The sequence below is a fragment of the Myotis lucifugus genome, unplaced genomic scaffold, assembly GCF_000147115.1.
Source record: "Myotis lucifugus unplaced genomic scaffold, Myoluc2.0 scaffold_276, whole genome shotgun sequence".
NCBI classification, from domain to species: Eukaryota; Metazoa; Chordata; class Mammalia; order Chiroptera; family Vespertilionidae; genus Myotis; species Myotis lucifugus.
Genome location: NW_005871324.1, coordinates 892,629 through 910,267, shown reverse-complemented (window position 1 = coordinate 910,267; position 17,639 = coordinate 892,629). Strand labels below are relative to the sequence as shown.

At 51.3% G+C, this 17,639-nt stretch overlaps 2 protein-coding genes across 3 annotated transcripts in view; one reads left to right on the top strand and one right to left on the bottom strand.

The window, feature by feature from the left end:
- The first annotated feature begins 56 nt into the window (after positions 1–56).
- LOC102422615 (mitotic-spindle organizing protein 2B) lies at positions 57–5,155 on the top strand. Of its 2 annotated transcripts, XM_006099527.3 has the most exons (4): positions 57–757; positions 1,023–1,171; positions 2,030–2,209; positions 4,904–5,155. In XM_006099527.3, exons 1-4 carry the CDS (start codon positions 588–590, stop codon positions 5,059–5,061), a joined length of 657 nt encoding a protein of 218 aa, XP_006099589.1. In that variant the 5' UTR covers positions 57–587; the 3' UTR covers positions 5,062–5,155. The 2 variants fall into 2 exon arrangements, with proteins under 2 accessions (XP_006099589.1, XP_006099590.1); XM_006099528.3 differs by lacking the exon at positions 2,030–2,209 and having other exon boundaries at positions 66–757.
- Positions 5,156–6,069: 914 nt separating this feature from the next.
- The window catches only part of LOC102422314 (tubulin alpha-3 chain-like), a 12,051-nt gene continuing 481 nt past the window's right edge, over positions 6,070–17,639 (bottom strand). Inside the window, exons 2-5 of the mRNA XM_006099526.3 lie at positions 10,496–10,718; positions 9,484–9,632; positions 8,536–9,216; positions 6,070–6,471 (exon numbers count right to left, since the gene is read on the bottom strand). Coding sequence (XP_006099588.1) covers positions 6,175–6,471; positions 8,536–9,216; positions 9,484–9,632; positions 10,496–10,616 — 1,248 coding nt within the window. The 5' untranslated portion in view covers positions 10,617–10,718 and the 3' untranslated portion in view covers positions 6,070–6,174. The remainder of the gene's footprint in view (positions 6,472–8,535; positions 9,217–9,483; positions 9,633–10,495; positions 10,719–17,639) is intronic.

The following is a 17,639-nucleotide window of genomic DNA, read 5'->3' as shown; positions in this document are numbered from 1 at the left end:
CCGTTGGCAGCGACTTGGACCTCAAAAGGCGCATGCGCAAAGCGAAGGCTGGCGGGGTTTAGGGGTTTCACGGGTGTGAGCGCGTGCGCAGGGGAAGCCTGAGCTCACGCACTGCAAGCGAGACGAGGAGGGCGCGTGCGCGTAAGGAGAGGCTGTTAAGTAGGGCCCTCGGGGCGCGCCCCCAATGGAGCATAGGGGCCAGGAGCAGTTATACACTGTGCACTGACGGCCCTTCGTCCCGCAGGCATTTATTGAGCGCCCACTGTATGTCAGGCACTGCGCTGGATGTTGCTACTTAAGCGAGAACGACACATGCAACCTAGCAGGGAAGTCCTGATCGCCAAGGAGCGGGTCTCTTTGGCCTGCCACGGTCTCCACCACGCCTAACACGCCGCCCGGCACGTAAATGTGGATCGACTGAAGGAGGGAAGACGGGCTGATGCCTGCCCTCCAGTGTTGGGCTGACCGGAGGCCAGGCGGTGACGCTGCGGGGAGAGGAACAGCCGGCGGGGCCGGTAGAGGGCGCCGTGGGAGCGCCCGGAGTCGCGGGAGCGAGTGGGGCGCGCACCTTCCCGCAGGCCCCGCAGATGGCGACGCCGGGCGCTGGACCCGGGCCCGGGCCGGGGCCATCCCCGGGGCTGGAGGCAGCGCTACAGAAGCTCGTGCTGCGGCGGAAGAAAGTGCTGAGTGCCGAGGAGATGGAGCTGTACGAGCTGGCGCAGGCGGCGGGCGGCGCCATGGATCCCGACGTGTTCAAGTGAGCGGGCGCGGGTGGAGGCTGCGCGCTGGTCCGACCCCCAGACAACCCGGCTCTTAGCCCCCGCCAGGCCACTGATCTGTATATTAGAGCCTCCCGTCCTTGTCTCGACCCTCTGGGGGCCCAGAGTAGAGTCGGGACCTTGACAAAGGTGGCCCTCCTGGACCTAGTGCCAGTCTGGAAGCCATGCCCGCCCCGGTCTCGCCCGAGCAGACGGGCCGGGGGACCAGTAGGGCTCACTGCGCACCGCATCTGTTCTCACCAGGATCCTGGTGGACCTGCTGAAGCTGAACGTCGCGCCCCTCGCAGTCTTCCAGATGCTCAAATCCATGTGTGCCGGGCAGAGGCTGGCGAGCGAGCCCCAGGATCCTGCTGCAGTGTCCCTGCCTACATCGAGCGTGCCTGAGACCCGAGGTCAGCTGGGGTGCTCTCTGCCCCCGTGACCCAGGCGGCGGGGTAGCAGGGGCCAGGAGGTGGGCAGTGCCAGGCACAGCGGGCTACACCCTCAGTGGTCTGGCCTTTCTGTAGGTCTTCTCCCATGGCCCACTGGACCCATCCGAGGGCTCTCCCATTTGGTGCAGTCCCCAGCTTTGGCTTCAGTGCTAGCCGTGAGAGAGCAGGTCTGGATCAGATGGAGGCAGAATGGGTGCCCCAATGTGGCCCAAGCAGGCTAGGCCTCACCTGACCCAGCCTCTTCTCACCTCATACCTCATGCCTCCATACCACAAATACAGGGACAAGACTGCTTTGGTTCCTGTTCTCATGGTGTGTACCCTCTCCAGGGAAGTGCTCGGGGAGTGGGCAAGCAGAGAGGCTTTCCTACAACCCCCTCCCCTGAACCCACCTCACCCAGCTCCAGATCCTGCCCAGGAGTCAGTGTGGCAGTCCTGGCTGCCCTGGGCACTCAGGGTGCAGAGGCTCGAGTGGCAGAGCACTGGGCTCAGGCTTGAGGGGCCTCCTCACGCTCAAGGATTAGGAACAGGTGCTGGTGATGAGAATGTCAAGGCAGAGCTTCCTGTGTCACTTCTGCCCCTGATGACTGCCAGAAACCCTGTCATGCAGCAGAACCTCCTGGGCTGGCTCCTTGGCCAGAACACTCGGGCACTTACAGGCATCCTGAGAAGCAGCTGACACTGGAGTGGAGGGCAGGCTGGCCCCTTTGGGTGGGAGTGCCAGGGCCCCAGGCACTCAGCCCCCTTTCCTGAGAGGCGCTGGGCTTCCTCACTGACCCATGCTCCGTCTGCTCTCTTTGTGTCTCTCTCTGACCTGCAGAGGCCTCCTTTCTCTTTGCCAAGAACTGTAGCCCCCCTGCAAGGGCCTCCTTTTCCTCAGCCCTGCGGCCTGCGGCCTCTCCGGTTCTGCACCACAGCCCAGCTGCCACGCACTCGCCTCTCTCTCCGGGGCCCCCCGGTTCCCTCCGGTTCTCTTGCTGCCTGTTCTCTCCTTTTGCAGGTTGCATTTATTGGTTTATCTCTGGGGGTTGTTGTGCTCTCTTGTTTCCATGGAAACTGCTGTGGCCCAAGAAAGCCAGAACAGCTTCTAGCTGCAAGGGCAGGGTCCTGCTGGCCATCTCTGCCACGCAGCTTAGAGACTGAAGACACAATTTCATGGTTTATTAAGAGACAACCTGCAGTACCCCTAACCCCCCAGAGACTAACTCTGCTGGGTGAGACTTGTGCTCTACAGAGGTGCCCCTGCCCCAGAGGAGAAGAGGCTGAGGGGCAGGGAAGGTGCTACAGAAGACCTAATTCTGCTTGGCCTGGCCTGGGAGGTGCTATGGCGTCTGATCTGGGCTCTAGCATGTTGGGAGACGCTGTGGGGTGGCGGGGCTCATAGGGATACTTGCACGCTGACCAGAATATTGGCATTTGTACCAAAGAAAATGTGGATGACAGTTCTCTTTGTATCTGTTTTTTGTGAGTCCCTGGCCTTGTCGGATTTAAAGGCAGGCTGAGTTGACTCAGCTTCACCCCACAACATGCTCCTGTCTGCTCCTCCTCGGCCCTGGGTAACCTGTTATTATATCTCTGTTGAATCAAATGCACATGAGCACTTGAGTGTGAAGACCAGGGAGGCGAGGCAGAGGAAACCTGAACTGTCCAAGTTCCAGAGGAAGAACCAATGTAACCCTCCCCACCACACCGGGCAGCAAAGACCCCACTCTCTGAGGAAGTACTTTCCAGAAATTCTCTTAAGAAGGGCTGTCGCCGTAGCCGGTTTGGCTCAGTGGATAGAGCGTTGGCCTGTGGACTCAGGGGTCCCAGGTTCGATTCCGGTCAGGGGCATGTACCTTGGTTGCGGGCACATCCCCAGTAGGAGGTGTGCAGGAGGCAGCTGATCAATGTATCTCTCTCATCGATGTTTCTAACTCTCTATCTCTCTCCCTTCCTCTCTGTAAAAAATCAATAAAATATATTTAAAAAAAAAAAAAAAAAAAAAAAAAAGAAGGGCTGTCATAGCCCTGCAGGAATCCTGGGAAGAACTTAGTTGTCAGTCTTGGAGAGCATGGAAAGCGAGTCTGATGTTCTATAGAAGCCAGGATCTGCAGTTTCAAAGGCAGGTGCCTCTAAAAACAGAAATGATTTAACAGGCCCCTAAGAAACTTTGTTACATCTTTTCTCCAACAATTCATAATTTCCCTAAGGCAGGCTATTTGACCCTGAACCCTGAAGGAGAGTAAGGGTCAAGCAGGTGACAGGAATGCTGGTCAAAGCCCACAGGGCAGACCTTGGCTGAAGCTGGCCCAGAAGAGGGACTGAACTGGTGAGTGAGCCTGGTCCACCAGTACATTGTCCCCTGGAGGGTCCTCTTAGTCTTGCGGATGCTGTCAACATTCAGAGCTCAAGGAAGTCAACCATCTTACCTAATAAACAAACATGTAAATTGACTGTACCTTCACTACATTAACCAGCCAATCAGGAGAGTATGTAAATTAACCCAACAAAGATGGCAGTTAATTTGCATACGTAGGCTCCAAGCTGGAGCGAAGCCTGACGGCCCCGGGGCCGGCTCCGGCCAGAGCGAAGGCCTGGGTCCCAGGTGCCAGAGGCAAACCGGTGCCGGCAGCCAAGGGAAGGGAAGGCCTATTGCACGAATCTCTTCATGCAACAGGCCTCTAGTTTAAAATAAAACTCTAGTCCAGGTGTGGTTACAGGTATGCCTGTCGTCTACGCGCACACACACACACACACACACACACACACACGAGAGAGAGAGAGAGAGAGAGAGAGAGAGAGAATAAAGTAAGCAAATTACAAATCAAGGAACAGACCAGTGTCTCTGTCCGAGTGTGACTACCTAGTGGTCAGGGCAAGTCTTGAGCAGTCAAGCCTCTGCAGGACCCAACCTGAGTAAACCTGAGAGCAAGAAGCTTGACCACTGGATGTTTGCAGGATACTGAGGGTGGGAGGAAAACAGGAGAAAGAGCTTCCAAGATCCAAGTTCAAAAGCCTGACTTCATCATCTGTTGATGACGCCTGTGCTTCCAGTGTTGTCTGATGGGCTGAAACATGGATAATCCAGAGAAGAGGAGAGTGCCTTGGGGGGACAATGAGGTAGCAGCTCTACTGATAGTGAGCCCTCCTGTGCTGCTGGCAGTGGTAGCTCACCACAAAAGCTTCCTAGGGCAGGAGTCAAGAAGCTGAGCTTCCCTGCCCCTAAACTGACCATCGACACTCCCACCCCACCCATTCATTCTAGGACACCCTCCAGGGCCTCCTGCACTCCGCCAAGGACTGCTCTTGGATGTGCCATCTGTAGGCAGCCTTTGAGCCTCAGAACCCTGGGCTGAGACAGGGTCCCTGGCTGAAAGTACTGTGCTAGAAACATACTAGATGTAAATGTTGCTCAAGAAACACAGAGATGGCCTTTGCTGGTATGGCTCATGGATAGAGCGTTGGCTTGGCACTAAAGGGTCCCAGGTTCAATTCCGGCCAAGGGCACATGCCCAGGTTGCAGGCTCGGTCCCCAGTAGGGGGTGTGAAGGAGGTAGCCGATCAATGATTCTCTCTGATCATTGATGTTTCTATCTGTCTCTCCCTCTCTCTTCCTCTCTGAAATCAATAAATTAAAAAAATAAACACAGAGATGCACTGTGATTGTGGAGTTTGTCCTGGTTCCTAATGATTGTCTTCTGTGTCTGCTCAGGGAGAAACAAAAGCAGCACTGCTCTTGGTGGAGGCCCCACTCTGGCAGAACGAAGCTGCCGGGAAGGATCCAGCCAGAGGATGCCCCGACAGCCCAGTGCTACCAGGCTGCCCAAGGGGGCAGGGCCTGGGAAGAGCCCCACTCGGAGCAGTACCTGAGCCAAGCAGACCACCTGCTATGGGCCCCACCAGCCTCCTAGCAGAGGTTATGCATGAATTCCCCCAGTTGGTAATAAACCTTTTTTTAAAAATTCATGGTCTATTCAAGATGTTTTCTATCACATTTTCAATATATTAAAGCACAAATATTTAGAATTAGTTCTGTTGCTCATCCTGGTTGTGCTACAGCTGAACTAACCAAGTGACTTAAACTAGTGACTTCACCCTCATGGACCTCATTTCAACATGTTTTGCTTGAGACCATTCTTGGGGTGCTCAGGTGCAACGGGAGCAGGGGTTTAAAGTACGGAGGGGGGAACACTGTCAGGTTACCACAGACAGGACAGGAATGAATATTTAGAGCTTCTAACCTTCTGTGGGTCATGCATGCCATTGAAGAATTCAATAAAACCTCTTACCCCCAAAATGCCCTGGCCTTACACATGTGACCCAGAGTTTTAGGGATTCTGTGGACACCCTCCCCCCCTTCCATGGGCTTCAGATTTTAAAACTCCAGTTCTGCCTGGCTGGTGTTGCTCAGTGGTTGAGCATCGACCTATGAACCAGAAGGTCCCAGTTCGATTCCCAGTTAGGCACATGCCCGGGTTGTGGGCTCCGTCCCCAATGGGGGGCATGCAGAAGGCAGCCGATCAATGATTCTCTCTCATTACTGATGTTTCTATCTCTCCCTCTCCCTGCCTCTATAAAACCAGTAAAAATGTATTTAAAACTCCAGTTCCAAGCTTTTGTACTTTAGTCCCCACGTCCCATCAGTGGACAGGCCTGAAAAATGGCAAATTCCATGGAAAAATCTAACTCAATTTTCCTAGACTTGAGTAAATGTTAACGCTTCGAAATCTTGGATTGGAAATATTGACTGTTTCCCCAAAGTTATATCATGTAAGCAGTAGCTCCTTACAGGTGTGGGTAGTGCTGCACCCACCCCAAAGCACAGCACCGTGTAGCCCAGACCAGGCCAGGCAGGCTATCCACTCCTGTGGGCAGACAGGTTTGACACAGAAACTTTAATAACCAACAACTTGAAACCAGTAGAGCTGAGGGGTGACAAGAGAGAACAGAAGAGAGGTAGACCCGCCAGCCGCACGCTCCCATTCAGTATTCTTCCCCTTCTTCAGCCTCGGCTTCCACGGAATCCACGCCCACCTCTTCATAATCTTTCTCCAGAGCTGCCAGGTCCTCCCGGGCCTCGGAGAACTCCCCTTCCTCCATGCCCTCCCCCACATACCAATGCACAAAGGCTCGCTTTGCGTACATGAGATCGAACTTATGGTCCAGGCGGGCCCAGGCCTCGGCGATGGCGGTGGTGTTGCTCAGCATGCACACAGCCCGCTGCACCTTGGCCAGGTCTCCTCCAGGGACGACGGTGGGGGGCTGGTAGTTGATGCCCACCTGCCAGAGAAGGGGAATAAAGCGCTGTGTGAAGCTTCCGTCAAACCCAGAAATGGTGGCTACTTTCCCAGAAACAGAAGGCAGGTAGGCACCCTCTGGCGACCTGACAGAAGGCTTAGTTCAATCTGCAGTCTCTGAGCCCTTCTTTGTGCCAGGCAAGGTGATGGTTTCCAGACAAGGAAAGACAAGTGTCCAGAGCCGCTACGCTGGCTCGGTCCCAGCTGCCTGAGGGGCTGCCCAGCAACTATGCCATGTGGTAGGCACCCTGGTGATTCAACTGTCTTCCTTCTGAGGAAGGACACCGTCCTGGATTCTTCATAGGTTACTTTCTCCATAGGCTTCAAGAGGAGAACTGATCTCCATGGGGGAAGCCTTTCTCACCTAGTACACAACCGTGATGGTACTGCAAGGGAAGATCATAGTCCTGCTTTCCCACCAAATAATCAGTGTGCGTATAGCAGAGTGACAGGTACACTGCCAGAGGACCTAGAACCACTGCTTGGACTACAACAGCAGGTGGTCTGTGTGTGTGCTAAGTAGGAGGGAGGGGTGACATTCCAGGGCTCGGACCAAGGGGAGGCATTCCAGGCTTCAGGGGAGAGAGGGCCAGAGGTATTGGCAGCAGAATACAAACAGGGTCAGCTAGAGTAAGGGTCAGCAAACTTTGTCTATAAAGGGTGAGACAGTATGTATTCTATGCTGGGTGGGCCATGCACTGTCACAGCCACTCAATCATGTCTTTGTAGCACAAAATCAGCCACAACAATAGGCCACTGAATGAGTGTGGCTGTGTTTAGGTTAAACTTTACATAGTCAGGCACTTGTCCACCAACCACGCTGATCCCTGAACTAGAGGAAGAGAACCCAGTGTAGGAAGTCCTAGTTAAGAAAACAGCACAGGCTCTGGCTGGGTGGCTCAGTTGGTTGGAACGTCATCGGAACGTCATCCCATACACCAAAAGGTGGTTGGTTCGATTCCCAGTCAGGGCACACATCCGGGTTGCAGGTTCGAACCCTGGTTGGACCAATCTCACATCGATGTTTCTCTCACTCTAAGATCCTCCCCCCGACCTCCTGCAAAGGAAGAAACCAGCACAGCAGGCCCAGCACAGCAGGCCCACTAGAAGCAGCTGAGGGTCTGAGCCAGAGGAGGCAGCATGAGAAACAAGGGAAACACAGATCCTGGAGGGAAAGAGCAGACAGGGTTCAGTAATCAAGGACAGAACAAAGCTGAAACACGACAGCAAGGTTTTGTCTCTGTATCAAATGAAAGGCTGGTACAAACTGGGGGCTTGAGGCAAACTCAGACCAGAATTTCTAGGCTTACTGAGAGAAATAAAAGGCTGTTGCCTTTTTTTTTTCAACAAAAATATTCATAATAATTTTTCACTAAATCAAACACTTCATAGGACATTTAAATTGGGTTTAATTTCTACATACCTATGGAATCAAGTGGGATTTAATGACACCAAAAGTAATATCCCAATTTCAAATATTAACATGAATTACCAAAATGATTATAAGAAAAAAAAATCTTATTTCTCAGGCTAATAAACATTTCCCAAACTAATTCCACCACCTGAACAGGGGAACAGAGAACCTTCAGAAAATTTCAGGTTCTATTTTTTTTTAATATATTTTATTGATTTTTTACAGAGAGGAAGGGAGAGGGATAGACAGTTAGAAACATCGATGAGAAAGAAACATCGATCAGCTGCCTCCTGCACACTCCCTACTGGGGATGTGCCCGCAACCAAGGTACATGCCCTTGCCCGGAATCGAACCTGGGACCCTTGAGTCCGCAGGCTGACGCTCTATCCACTGAGCCAAACCAGTTAGGGCTCAGGTTCTATTAAAAAATATTCTTGCGCCACAGATAAACAGTGTGATGACTCAGGAGGGAAGTTCAAAAGACACCACTGGATAAATGATCACTCTGGTGCACTAACTGATGACCAAGAGCCCAGCTGCCATGGCACGGGGTATTCTCCACAAGGGCAGCCTCCCATCGCAGGGTCTGCTGCATGCTGAAAGGTAAAACCACTCGTTATCACCCAGTCCTACCTTAAATCCCGTTGGGCACCAATCCACAAACTGGATGGTGCGCTTGGTCTTGATGGTGGCAATGGCCGCGTTGACATCTTTCGGGACCACGTCCCCCCGGTACAACATGCAGCAGGCCATGTACTTGCCATGGCGAGGGTCACACTTGACCATCTGGTTGGCAGGCTCAAAGCAGGCGTTGGTGATCTCAGCCACGGACAGCTGCTCATGGTAGGCCTTCTCAGCTGAGATGACTGGGGCGTAGGTGGCCAGGGGGAAGTGGATGCGGGGGTACGGGACCAGGTTGGTCTGGAATTCCGTCAAGTCCACGTTCAGGGCCCCATCAAAGCGCAGGGAGGCCGTGATGGAGGACACGATCTGCCCAATCAGACGATTGAGGTTGGTGTACGTGGGCCGCTCAATGTCCAGGTTGCGCCGACATATGTCATAGATGGCTTCGTTGTCCACCATGAAGGCACAGTCGGAATGCTCCAGGGTCGTGTGGGTGGTCAGGATGGAGTTGTAGGGCTCCACCACGGCCGTGGACACCTGGGGGGCTGGGTAAATGGCAAACTCTAGCTTGGACTTCTTGCCGTAGTCAACCGAGAGCCGTTCCATAAGCAGAGATGCAAACCCAGAGCCGGTGCCGCCCCCGAAGCTGTGGAAGATGAGGAAGCCCTGCAGCCCCGTGCACAGATCCGCCTGAGAGAAAGCAGAGACCGTGAGCAATGCCTTTCGAAGCCACACCGCCAACCTCCCACAAGCCTAGGTCACTTCTCTGACTCCACAAGGTTAAATGGATCCCAGTCACCCCAGGTCACATGCATTCCACGGAAGGGGAGGCAAAGCAGACACAGAGATGTACGGATGGAGGCACTGCAGCCACACCAGGAAGGAGGACCACGGGTTCATGATTCTGCCTTGGGTTTTGCCAAAACGACCCCGGAAGGCTTCCCAGCACCTTCTTACCAACTTGCGGATCCGGTCCAGGACCAGGTCAACAATCTCCTTGCCGATGGTGTAATGGCCTCTGGCGTAATTATTGGCTGCATCTTCCTTCCCGGTGATCAGTTGCTCAGGGTGGAAGAGCTGCCTGTAGGTCCCTGTGCGCACTTCATCTACAAAGAGGACACATGTGCCATGGCCTTTAAGGATGATTGTTAACTCACCAGCATGACAGATGTGGGGACCGTTCAATTCTACCAAGCACGTGCTGTTCCTGGTAGGTCAACAGCATCAGTGTATCACAGGGAGGCTCTATGTAATACACAGAGCAGATCTGCAATCTATGGCTCTAGGGAGGTAAACTCAACTCACGGCACAAATACCAGCTTGACCGGTTCCCAAAGAAGAGAACAGAGCGCTCACCCTTGCACACAAGACTACATGTGCATATTTCTTTCACACCAAATGGTATAATTTTAAAAATGGTTCATACTGGACAGTCACTAGGTCCGTGTGCTTTTTGCCAGGCAGTCCTATCGGGGCACCTGTGTAGCCTGGTCTCAGACTTTAGGGTGACATTCTGTCACCTCTGGGTGACCACTGACAGGTCTGCCTTTGCAGCTCTCCTCAGGCTTCTAATTTGGAGGGACCCAATGAATGTTCTCTACTTACCTTTCTATGTCTGAGACGCAGGTTAAGACTCTTATGCACCAGCTGAGAGAGTGCACAGCATTAAGGACGAATGAGTGCCAAGTGCCCTGCAGGCAGGATCTACAGCTGCCTGGGCTGAGGCAGTCACGAATGAATGAATCTGTGATAAGCCCAGCTTACTCCTGGCAAAGCCTTTCCTGTATGTTAGGTTTTTCTAAATCAGGAGCCCAAGCCCCACATTTCAAGCACTAACCTTTCAGTTTCTCGCCTAACATGGTCACGGCTTCCCTGTGTGTCCATCCATCCTTTCTGCAGAGGAATTCCAAGGAGAACCCTTGGGGATTAACTAGGCTCTCTCAGCCGCCCTGCTTGCCCGAGTACCTACCAACCACGGTGGGCTCCAGGTCCACAAACACTGCTCTGGGCACATGCTTGCCAGCCCCAGTCTCGCTGAAGAACGTGTTGAACGAGTCGTCCCCACCGCCAATGGTTTTGTCACTCGGCATTTGCCCGTCAGGCTGAATGCCATGTTCCAGGCAGTATAATTCCCAGCAGGCATTGCCGATCTGGACACCGGCCTGTCCCACGTGGATAGAAATGCACTCTCGCTGGGAAACAGAACATACATGTGAGACCCCTGCCCCGTCATCTTCACGGCCATTGTCACTATATGGCATGCAAATAAAACCTGATCCGTAAATTAGGAGTCATGTATCCCTTAATGACAGGAATGCATTCTGAGGAATGCACCATTAGGCAATGTCTTGTCATTGTTTGATCATCATAGCGTGCACTTACACAAACCTAGATGGTATAGCCTGCTACACACCTAATTATATGGCACAGCCTACTGCTCCTAGGCTACAAACCTGTACAGCATGTTACTGTATTGAATACTGTAGGTAATTATAACACAATGCTAAGTATTTGTGTATCTAAATACAAAAAAGTACAGTAAAATACAGTATAAAATATAAGAAATGGTACACCTGTATAGGGCACTTGTTCTGAATGAAGCTTGCAGTCCTGGAAGTGAGTGAGTGGTGAGTGAATGTGAAGGCCTAGGACATCACTATACCCTACTGCAGACTTTATGAACACTGTCCCACCAGACACCCTCCTCCTTCCTTCCAACAGGGTCAGAGACAGAACATCGAAGCTGTCAATGATGATGCCCCATGTACAGGGATGTGGATCGAATGGAAACATCAAGGAGAAACTGGCTGGGTAAGGCAATGAACACCATAATAGAGACTGTCAGGAGGAAGTAAAAGGTGGTAGGAATAAGAAATCAATATTGAGACATAAAGGAACACAGGGGATTGTCATGGCAATGTGGCTTTAGCTATGGTGTGTTGCAGCAGTGGTCAGATTAAGGAGCTTTCTGGTATTCATGAAAAGAGACCGTATTTAATATGGAGAGGGTGTGAAACGGAGCACTCAGTTTTATTTTGTAAATTTGTTGCTGGTTCCGTTGACCCTATTTGGCACAAAATGCTCCCTTTGGCATTGAATTGGTAGAAGAAATAAAACTTACTAGTATCTATGCTTTACAACATTATTGTCTGAAAATATGTCCTAACTATAGGGACAGGCTGGCACCACACTACCACAGAAAGTTTTTACCGTAAATCCTCAATTTTGTGGACCTCAATTTAAAGGAACGTCGGGAATAACGGACAAAATTTCAGGTCCGTTTGTCATGTGAAAATTAACACATTGTTCATTTTAAAATGCTTTTAACCAAGATTTGCTTATAACTAAATCAACAGGGGTTTTTGTTATGAATTCACTGACATTTTTAACAAATTTTAGCGAATAGGCCATATGTTGAAAAAAACCACTGCAGCAATTTCGCCGACATAAATATCACATATCTAACAATAGGGTGGTGAAGGGGGGGGAGGGCTAGGGGTCAATGTAATACTTTCAACACTAAAGATTAAAAAGTTATTACGTATCTACAACTACAGTCTTCATATTTAAACCCAAGAATCGCCGCTGGTAAGCGTGATCACACCATGTCTCCGGCAGTAATTGGTTCCATGGCCCCCAGGCATGACTTACTATAGCAGGTTTGTGTTTTTTAAAAAAATATATTTTATTGATTTTTTACAGAGAGGAAGGGAGAGGGATAGAGAGTTAGAAACATCGATCAGCTGCCTCCTGCACACCCCCTACTGGGGATGGTACATGCCCTAGACCAGAATCGAACCCGGGACCTTTCAGTCCACAGGCCGACGCTCTATCCAGTGAGCCAAACCCGGGGTGGGGGGTGGGGGGGTAGGGTGTCGAACGACCCTTTCACAGGGGTCGCCGAAGACCATCGCAAAACACATATATAATTACATATTGTTTTTGTGATGAATCACTATGCTTTAATTATGTTCAATTTGTAACAATGAAATTGGGGGTCACCACAACATGAGGAACTGTATTAAAGGGTCGCGGCATTAGGAAGGTTGAGAACCACTGGGTCAGGGCAACCCCAGCAGTTTTAATGAGCGCCCCACGACCTCCCACTTGCTGGGGGCGAGGGGAGACGGGTGTGACTATACCTGGAGCGTGTCCGGCGCCCAACCTTGACCAACATGCTCCGGACACCACTACCCTGGGTAGCGGCCCGGTCCCAGCGGGGTCAGGACTTCGACCCTCCTGCCCTGCTGCCACCCAAGCCACCCCCACCTCCCCCCCTCACCCCCACCACACGGGCCCGTCGTACCATGGCGCTCACTGCCTGGCCTCAGCCGTGCTCCCACCTCCACTCGGCCACGCGCCCAACGCCACGCGCCCAACTGCCCGCCCTCCACGCTGCACCGACTCCCGATTGGCACGCCATCCGCCCAATTGCCATTGGCTCTGACTGGCCTGGGGGCTGGGCCTTAGACGGGGACTCCAATGGCGATTGGCTATTTTCTTGAGACCGAAACTCTTTTTTGATTGGTCGTCACTTTGGGCGGGAAGTGGTGACTCCACGCGGCCAGGCGGCGGCAGCGGGCGGAGGAGGAGCCCCTGCTTTGGACGGAGGCCCCTCCACGGCGGCGGCTCACTCCTCCTGAGCTCTGTGTGTTTATGGGTAAAACGTAACCTTTCCACAGGGTGTCAGAAGTCATGAGGGCTGCCGACTGTGACAGGCCTTTGCAGACATAAGCTAGAGCCAATCCCTGCAAGGGCTATCCAGTTAGCATCCTGTTACTGGTGCTGATGTTAGCACCCGAGGCTGGTAAAATGTATCTTTATTTTTTATTGACTGATTTTAGTGAGAGAGAAATGTCCATGTGTTGTTCCACTTTTTTATGCATTCGTTGATAAGTGTGTGTGCCCTGACTGGGGATCGAACCTGCGACCCTGGCTCATCAGGACCATGGTCTCACCAACTGAGCTAGCTGACCAGGGCATGAGTTTTAAAGTCCAGAGGGTGTCAGGGGACCAGCCTGTGTGACGGGACTCCTGCAAGATGCGGACCAGGGATAAGCTCGGGGAAGGCAGGGGCTGGGAAGCTCTAGGGCGGAGCGAGGGGTTAAGTCCACCTTCCAGGAGCATTGGGATATCTGGGCGGGGTCTTGCGGAAAGTATCTGGTTTCCCAAGCACCAAAGGGGGATGGATGGGGTGCGCCGGGCAGGCGGGGGAACAAGGAGGTCGGAGGTCAGGGAGGTTCGGCTGGGCACGTAGACTGCGGTGTAAAGGGTGACCCTGGAGGTTCTGGGTGGGGCTGATGTGATTGCAGCCAGATTGAGAAGATTGGCTGGGCGGGGGGTGGGGGGGCATATGGCAGCAGGAGGAGAATGGGGGAGGGAACCCCACAGGTGGTCATTGCAGGAGGCCCAGGGATTACCCACACATTCACACACCGTATGAAGGGACACACAGAATGTCCAAGGTTCCTGGAAGGGGGACTGAAGCCCTCCGATCACCTCTGGCTCCAAGTTCCCTGCCTGCCTGCTGCTGGTCCATGGATGAGTCTGTGTTTACCACACAGAGAAAAGAGCCCCTTCTCTTGGCTCGTCTAAGCACAACCTGAATGAGCTAGAACTTTCCTAGAGAAGGCAGGACCAAAGTGGAGTTCAATACAGAGAACATAAGAACGAGCTAAAATAAACGAAAACAAAAACAAAACCACCCTGGCCAGTGTTGCTCAGTGGGTTGAGCTCTGTCCCGTGTACCAAGAGGTCACTGGTTGGACTCCTGGTTCAGAATACATGCCCAGCTGGGGTGAATGAGGCAGCCGATGGAGGGTTCCATCTCATCGATGTTTTCCTCTCTCCCTTCCTCTCTCAAATCAATTTTTAAAAAACATATTTTTAAAAAAACACAGATGTAATATTTAAAAACACACACACACACACACAGATTGCTAGGTCAATAGAGGCATGGGTGATGTTCTCAGTGGCAGTTCACATGGTCTGGATTTAAGCAACACGCCCTCACACACACACTATGGATTCAGTGTGACGACTCTTCAGCTACCCACGCAACCCTTCCTCTGGCAGATTTCAGAGTGTGGTCTGGGGGTTAGAGGGCTAGGCAGCTAGCTGGGGCTTCCAGGGGGTGGTGTTTGGAAAACCAAATATGGGACTCTTTCCAGGGAGGCCTGACAGGGAGTGCAAGGCAGCAGGGTCAGCCTTGGGCAGAGGTTGACAGGAAATGGGGCAGGAGGGAGAAATGCACCTGCTGCCAGGACTGGGGCAGATGGGGACAGACAGGACTGCCATGGCCAGCACTGAGAACAGCACGAAGGAAGTGCTGGGAAGCCAGTCGTGACGAGGAGTGATGGGGATAACGTGGAGAGGTCATATGGGGTGACATCCTGGTGGGCTTTGAATGGTAGCATTTGGGGTGGATTTGGCCTGGGGAGAATAGTGGGCTAGGGGTGGGGCTGGGGGTAGGGGTGTCCAGAGGACAGAAGCTGTAGGAGACAAAGGCAGAGGGAAAGAGCAATGAGGACTGACATGGGGCCAGCTGCATGGACTAATGACCCCTGCTGTGGCCCTGACCAATCAGTAGAGACCACCACCCTGAAAGGACACAGCTGGAAAGCTGATGCATATTCTATTGGGATCCTCCCGAGACCTCCAGATAAATTCCCTCAAGATGGAGGACCCAATGAGGCTATCTCTATAGGGCAGTGATGGCGAACCTATGACACGCGTGTCAGAGGTGACACGCGAACTCATTTTTTTGGTTGACTTTTCTTTGTTAAATGGCATTTAAATATATAAAATAAATATCAAAAATATAAGTCTTTGTTTTACTATGGTTGCAAATATCAAAAAATTTCTATATGTGACACGGCACCAGAGTTAAGTTAGGGTTTTTCAAAATGCTGACACACCGAGCTCAAAAGGTTCGCCATCACTGCTATAGGGCGTGCCCGAACCTTCCCCCACCCCTTACCTCTCTCTCTCTCTCTCTCGCTCTTTTCTCTCTCTCTCATCTTCTATGCACCAAGGGCCCTTCTTTTGCCTCTGTAACTTGTTTCCTGGGTCCATTTCTTCAACGCTCACGTCTACCTCTGTGACTTTCTAAGTAAACTTTATCTTATAGTTTTGAGTCTTGACTCTGAATTCTCTCTTAGCCAGAACTCAAGTTCTGATGTTGCTGAACCAAGGTCCGATCTGAGGCCACCGGTCTAACACCTGGTGCCTTTTTGCCGCCAACATTTCCACTTATTTAGGTCTTTTTAATTTTTTTTCAACGAAGTTAAGTAGTTCTCAGAGTACAAATCTTGCATTTGTTTTGTTAAATTTATTCTCTTTTTCTCAGCTTTATTGAGATATCATTGACATATTATTCTAAGTATCTTTATAAATTTTTTTGATGCTATGTAAACAGAATCATTTTAATTTCATTCTCCATAGTTCTTTGCTAGTGTAGAGAAATACAATCAATTTTTGTATTTTTTCAGCTTTATTGAGGTATAACTGGCAAACCTGTAAGATATTTAAAGTGTACCTCATGATTTGATATATGTACACATTTTGAAAGGATTCTTCCCATCTAGCTAATTAACACCCACACATTTATCTACTTTAAAATTTTTCATGAGAACATTTAATTTCCACTCTTTAGCAAATTTAAACTATACAACCCAGTGTTATAGTCATTGTTATACATTAGATCCTCTGATTTTTGTCTATTTATCTTGTAGCCTGCACCTTTGCTGAACTTGTTGGTTTCAATATTTTTGGTATGAATTCCTTAGTATTTTCTACACATAAGATGTCATCTGTGACTAGAGATAGTTTACTTCTTCCTCTCCAATGTGCTTTCGCGTCATCACATCTTCATGGGTTTGCTCTGTGTAACTGCCTTGTTCAGTGGGGTCCCAGCACTGGCCCCTCCATATCCCTGGAAGTTTACATTTCCCTGTGCCATCCATGCTAGGCCTCGTATATCCACTGTAGCTGCCTGTGAGTGAGAACCCTTCTCCTGCTAGATAGAAAGTCAGTGCTACAAAACACTGCACACTGGCTCTCAGGTGATCATTGGTTAGGCTTTCGGGGAGCTCTTGTCACAAAACTGCCCAAGTCTCTTGGCTTGAAATGCATTTTTTCTAGATTTTTGTGAAGGCATTTCAGAACAAGGAACATTTTCTGTTTAGGCCACATGGGAGCAGGTTAAGGGAATTGTCATTCCTGCAGAAAGTGGGATTCTCCATTTAAGAAGTTCCTCAAGATCAGGCAAATATCAGAAGGGACCAAGGGGCTGGCCAAGGCACGGTGTTCCAGGTGGCACCATCTTGTCTGGGAGTCCACTATCCTATCATCCTATCAGCATCCCATGGAGCCAGACAGGCTGCAGGTGCCCCTAAATTCTATCCCACAAACCACATATAAACCTGAGGACATGTATGAAGTTCTGGGGGAAGAGGACATCTGTTTTGGTTTTGCTTTGTTTGGATGGATTGTCATCATTTTGCTGTGAACAAGTTAACACATTGTCACACCAACTTTTTCACTTTCAATTAAGTGGGAAGAGCAGAAGGACAAAGACGCCTCAGCCCCAGGAATAAATAAGCCTGAGGGGAGGTTGGGAAAGCCATGGGATGGGACACAGGGACTGGCATGGAGTAGCTGCTCAGGACATGGTACTCACTGATTATCCATGAATGGGAGGCTGCTGTTGTGGTTCCCAGGGTCCTCCAGGCCTAACAGGTCCTCCTAGGCTAGGAGGGGCTGCCACTGGCATCTGAGGTGCCCTAGTGGGTTGTCCCCAAGAGTCAGCTTGCCTCCTTTCCGAACACTGACTACAGCTACAGGCTCAGAACAGCCAGCATGAGTTTTGCCAATTCACAGGACATTCCCCAAAGCTATGCGCTCGCTCGCCAATGTATGAGGGTGGTTCCATTGCACAGGAGAGATTGCCCAGGGCCACTGCAGCGCCCAGTGCAGCACCGCTGAGAGGGTGGGGGCTCTACCTGGGGATGGGGGTGCTGGCCCAAGGGGAAGAAAGGCTAGAAACTCAAGCCAGGGCTTGAATTGGGCTACGCGCTGTGCAAAGGTTCATTCTGGGCACTGGGTAAGCGGGT

Excerpts from the sequence above, each read along its gene's own strand:
- LOC102422615 (XM_006099527.3), top strand. The coding sequence starts at position 588 with ATGGCGACGCCGGGCGCTGGACCCGGGCCCGGGCCGGGGCCATCCCCG. Across the intron at positions 758-1,022 it reads ATGGATCCCGACGTGTTCAA|GATCCTGGTGGACCTGCTGA; the intron begins GTGAGCGGGCGC and ends TGTTCTCACCAG. Across the intron at positions 1,172-2,029 it reads GAGCGTGCCTGAGACCCGAG|AGGCCTCCTTTCTCTTTGCC; the intron begins GTCAGCTGGGGT and ends TCTGACCTGCAG.